The sequence below is a fragment of the Diadema antillarum genome, unplaced genomic scaffold (genome assembly GCF_040938485.1).
Source record: "Diadema antillarum isolate AM-2024a unplaced genomic scaffold, OU_Dant_1.0 seq00002773_RagTag, whole genome shotgun sequence".
NCBI classification, from domain to species: domain Eukaryota; kingdom Metazoa; phylum Echinodermata; class Echinoidea; order Diadematoida; family Diadematidae; genus Diadema; species Diadema antillarum.
Window position 1 is genome coordinate 1 of NW_027273370.1, and position 5,809 is coordinate 5,809.

At 39.5% G+C, this 5,809-nt stretch overlaps 1 protein-coding gene across 1 annotated transcript; it reads right to left on the bottom strand.

Annotated features, from left to right (window-relative positions):
* Positions 1 to 244: 244 nt before the first annotated feature.
* Positions 245 to 4,934, bottom strand: LOC139715096 (coiled-coil domain-containing protein 152-like; the record flags this gene model as incomplete). The annotated part of the gene is made up of 3 exons (XM_071626711.1): positions 245 to 461; positions 3,698 to 3,793; positions 4,807 to 4,934. Coding segments are annotated over 3 exons (350 nt in total), but the record flags the coding sequence as incomplete, so codon positions are not given.
* Between the last annotated feature and the right edge of the window lie 875 nt (positions 4,935 to 5,809).

The window sequence follows — 5,809 nt, forward strand, 5'->3', positions numbered from 1 at the left end:
GGACCATTGAACCTTGGACAAACATCATAGTAATCATCAATATGTACAAACTGTACATGCATATATGTTTAGATGAACCACATTTCATGCATGTGGTTTATGTTTGCTACTTCCTTGTGACTTGACACATTAGTCTCAGAACACATGTTTGACCAAATCTCAGAATACATATTTTGACAGTTTCAGAGCCCACGTTTGAGCAAGTCTCAGAATGTACTTTTGACCAAGTCTCAAAATGCACTTACATCACACTTATGACCAAGTCTCAGAACACATTTTTGACCAAGTCTCAACACACTTTTGACCAGGTTTCGGACCACATTTTTGACCAAGTCTCAGAACTTTCTCTTTGATCCTGACATGCCACCTGTCTGAGTCTCAAGTCGCCTTTGAAGGTCTGCAATGGTGTGCTTTAAAGAGTTTATTTCCTGGTCTGCCTCTGACCTTGCATTCAGGAGTTTCTAATGGGATGTAGAGATATAAACAAAACAAAAAGTGTAACTACCATTATAACTAGCATAGTGACAATAAAATGTTGTATGCGTAACAAAATCAAAGCACAGAGTACATAGAGTTAGACTTGATGTGAATATCCAAGAAGTCACATTAGCAGCGGTCACACTGGCAAAAAATCGCAAAGTCTTTAAGATCTCAATCTTTTGCTGGTGCAACCGCAAACTTCCCACAAAACTTCTCGCGAAATCCTCCCACTCAAAATAGGGATATTCCCCTCACCCTCGCCGCCAACTTCTCAATCTTTTGCCAGTGTGGATGCTAGAAACTGGAACTTCACAAAGTTTTTCATGTCCTTCACCTGTTTGCGAACTGTGCCTAAGAAGCGCATGGTCATTGTGATAAACAGGAGAGTATTGTTACATCACAATCGCCAGCTGTCAGATGACGTACTCTTTCTTCTTTCTTGTTCAAACGCATTAGTGACTAAGACTTCTCCACTCAAAGATCGTTTGGCTGCCAGTATGAACGGATGACAATATATTACCTAGACTGTGATCTTGTGCCAGTGTGACCGCAGCCATTGAGTGATGTACATAGCACAGTAAATGAAAATGTGAGTGGTATGCATGCTGGGTACTGTGTACGCTATTTATTCCACAGGGTTTTTGTGTTCATTTTTTTTTTTTTGATTATTAGCAAATTTAACAACACAGGAAAAAATATCAACTCTGATCCCAACATGAATGCCGTGTACACACATACATTTCTCTGTCCACTACTGTACTCCACAATCTGGAATTTAACCACTTCCAAAGTTATCAGGAGGTCTTAAATCACGCACACACACACACACAAATAAGACTTGCTAAGTATTTGGCATATATGATATGTGAAAATTAGACAAGTTAACTTGATACAATGTCATTTTGTAAATCTTTGGAGTTTTTCAAGCAAAAATGTCACATAACTTTGGGGTATATGGCACTATCCTGCAATATAAAACTGATTGGACCTTTGGTCCTTGCTGCAGTCATGTCCATCTATAACAGCGGCCACCTACTTTGTGCTGCCACTACAAACTTTCAGAAAGGGAAAGTCTATGTTAGTCTTTGCATGTATGTTAGGTGTCTGGGCCCTAGTTGCCACAACTCTGTATCTACTTTGTCTCCCTTGAACAGCATTTAATTCTCTGTGTGTTTTGCCAGGAATACAGACTGAAAATGGTCTGTTTGCCTTCTAGTTTCAAAAATTATAACATGTATTCTTTCTATCACTGTTTCGGCATCTCAGTTTTAGTGCCAACCAAGTTATTAACCCTCCCCCCCCCCCAAAAAAAAAAAAAAAAAACAGCAACAACAACAACAAATACAGTGCGTGGGGGTTATGAGGATTTGAAGGTCATTTGCATTAACTGACAATGATTTTCCAGACATCTGTGACAATTGGCGAAGAGTGTGTGCATAGCAATTGGCAAACAAGGAAAAGTAGAAATTACGCGGTGCGTAATATATGTCCCCGCCGGAAGTAGCATTTTGTAGCAAAATGTACAATACAGGTCAAAAATCAAGGTCAAAGGTCAAAGAAGGCAAAGGTCAAAATTCTGTGTAACGTTTTGAAGCCCTCACCTAGTGCCATCACAAAAAGCAAACGGAATCGAAATCGGGTTAGAAATGGCGAAGGAGTAGCATTTTGTAGCCAATGTACAATACAGGTCAAAAATCAAGGTCAAAGGTCAAAGAAGGCAAAGGTCAAAATTCTGTGTAGAAGTTTTGAAGCCCTCACCTAGTGCCATCACATAAAGCAAACGGAATCGAAATCGGGTTAGAAATGGCGAAGGAGTAGCATTTTGTAGCAAAATGTACAATATAGGTCAAAAATCAAGGTCAAAGGTCAAAGAAGGCAAAGGTCAAAATTCTGTGTAGAAGTTTTGAAGCCCTCACCTAGTGCCATCACATAAAGCAAACGGAATCGAAATCGGGTTAGAAATGGCGAAGGAGTAGCATTTTGTAGCAAAATGTACAATATAGGTCAAAAATCAAGGTCAAAGGTCAAAGAAGTCAAAGGTCAAAATTCTGTGTAGAAGTTTTGAAGCCCTCACCTAGTGCCATCATATAAAGCAAACGGAATCGAAATCGGGTTAGAAATGGCGAAGGAGTAGCATTTTGTAGCAAAATGTACAATATAGGTCAAAGGTCAAGGTCAAAGGTCACGACTGAAATTCTGTGTAGAAGTTTCAAAGCTCCCATGTAGTGCTATCATATAAAGCAAACAGAATCAAAATTGGCTCATAAATGACAGAGAAGTAGCAAATTGAAGATTTTGATCACACACGGACGCACACACGGACGCACGGACGGACGCACGGACGGACGCACGGACGGACGCACGACGGACGCACGGACGGACACACACACGTACGGAGCCCGTTTCATAGTCCCCTGCTCGAACTCGTTCGGCGGGGACAATAAAGCCAATTAAAATCCTTTAAGGGTTATTCTTTTGTTAAACTTAACAATAATTTCACATTATTACTTTGCTGTCAGATAAACCTCTGCTTTTCTATTTCTACATTTATAACAACACTTATCATTTCACACTATAACACTAATCATTGTTTTCAATATTATCTACAAATGATAATCATTGAGCAAGCTTTCCTATTTCATTGCATCAATATACTTCACCAAATTTCAAATACATCCATACACATACATAACAACGTTTCTTCAGGGCGGTGAGTTGGCTCAGTCAGTAGCACGTCTGCCTCCGACCCAAGCAACCCGGGTTCGAAGCCAAGTCTGGACTGAGCAACGTTGTGTGTAATCATACCGTCCCATCTAGTAAGAGATAGAACGCTCTGCCCCTCGGATATGACATAAAATGGAGGCCCCGTGTGTGAGAGAGTCACAACTCATGCACGTAAAAGATCCCGCTTCATTCATTCATCGTACAGAGAAGGGTGTTTAACCCCGTGAAGTGGTCACGCCTCACATCCAAATGGACCCCATGGAAGACCAGCTTAGCAAAGCTGAATATGGGCTATCGAGCCATCTTCTCAAATGGAAAATGAACAAACAAACAATCCATGTTCGCAAATTTAGGTCTACTCGATGCAGATTTTTTTTTTTAAATGTGTGTTATGTTAACTTTCCTAATAATTGTTATTGTAGACACAAAAAATATTGGCAATGAACAATGGTTATTGGAGTTATGAAATTATGATCACTACCCCACAACCTACCTGTCTGAAGATGTCATTGCCCTTGTTTGTGACACGTGTGTTGTGCTGTTGAACCCGTGAATTTTCTCTCTGCAGTTTGAGGAGCTTGGTGTCATACTGTTGGTCAAACAAGAATGGGATAATAGGGTACACATTTGACTTGTGATGCAAAAGTGGTGAAACTCAGAATTTTTACTTTGACCCTTGATCATTATTTCCACAAAAAAAGGCCCAATTCAATCAGAAATTGCAAGATAGCACTACAGCCAAGAGCACTGTGAAGTGAAGTAGCATCAATTATTTTTCAAGTCATCACATGCATTGTAATAGTTTAGAATATGACATTTCAGCTGATTTTACCACACAACACTTGAAACTGGGAATAGATTCCACAGAAACAGTACAGTACTATAACACATCAGTAAAGTTTAAGGAAAGTTGGACAATCCATTCACAAGTTATGACTTTTCAAGGTTTTTATTAGTAATTATAATAATGAAATAATGATAGTAATATAAAGCACTTAAGTGCCATCACTGTAGTGTTACTATTTTGAAGCACTGAGAGGTCCATAACATGACAATAAACCAACATAACAAATGTGTATCAAAAATTAATTATATGCAAAGGAAAACAGAGAGAGAGCCCTGTCTTCAATGTATCATAAGAGTGTAAATTATGTACTCTACAGGGCAGCAGATTCCACAAAACACGAGCAGATGCTATAAATGATCTTTCTCCAACTGAAGACTAGATTCTTTGTGACCAACACTACATCCAATTAGATAAAAAATTTCTACTGGGTATTCAAAAATTAAATCAAATACTTGGAAATACTGAGGAGCACAACCATGAACAGCTTTCCAAGGACATTTTCTTTGTAGCGTTCCACTACTGTGACATCACAGACTGTTAATTTAAGCACCAGTTTAATAGAAAGTTAATTAACTATTGAACGGATTGCCCAATTTTCCTCAAACTTCAGTGATGTCATGTGTTATAATATATTTCTACAGTCAATGAATCCACATAATTGTATATTGAGGTTGGGGTAAATGCCCCTTCATAGGACTACAGTTAGCCTTTGTTTAGACTACCTTTGCAGGCATAAATTGTTTTTCACTTTTTACCTCGAGTCTGAGTCTGGCCAGCTCTGTGTGCTTCTCTCGCTCCAGATCTGCAAGTTCTCCTTGGAGCCGACTGATTTCAGACAGTTTGTGCTGGAGGCTCTGTTTCAGCAGTCCTACCTCACTCTCTCCTGCAGATAGAAAATCAACATTACATTAGTTTTCCAGGACCCTTGGCATGAGTAGTGATGACAGCCATGTACTTTCGTCTAAGAGAAGCATCTTGGAGAAAACGTTAGGATGATTTTATGATTGACTGTCCATGAATTAATTTTTTTTTTTTTTGAACAAAGCTGAATATTGTATTTCTATTAGAAGATGACTAACATCTAGTTTGCGAGCAAAGTTGTAGTCACATAGCCAAGATGATCAAAAACTAAAAAACAAGAGTCTCCCTTGATGTTCCAAAGTAATGATTTTTGTCGAGCCCACCGGAAGTGAGGGGAGACTAAGGGATCGCCTGCGGCGTCTGTCAGTCCGTCGTCCATCCGTCCGTCCGTTGTCTGTCCGCTGTCTGTCCGTAACGCTACAAAAACTTCAATAACTCTTTACTCTGGGCTTCAATTGCAATCAAACTTCAAGGGAAGATGGGTCATACAAGTTTCACATTTTATTATATATGAAGGTCACCTCAAGGTCAAAGCTCACAGGCAGGGGTCAATGAACTTTTAGAGCCCAATGTTAAGTTTTTATGGCACGTTTCTATTATGGGTCATAACTTTTGATCCATAACTCCATTTGTGACCAAACTTGGATGGTAGAATGTCCCTTGGGAAGTGAATGGTCACAAGGTCAATGGTCACAACCATGGGTCAACAAACTTTTCGAGCCCAATGTTAAGTTTTTATGGCGCGTTTCTATTATGGGTCTTAACTTTTGATCCATAGGTCCGTTTGTGACTAAACTTGGATGGTAGATGTCCCTTGGAGAGTGGATGATCACCACAAGGTCAAAGGTGACAAGCAGGGGTCAACAAACTTTTATAGCCCAATGTTTTGTTGTAAGT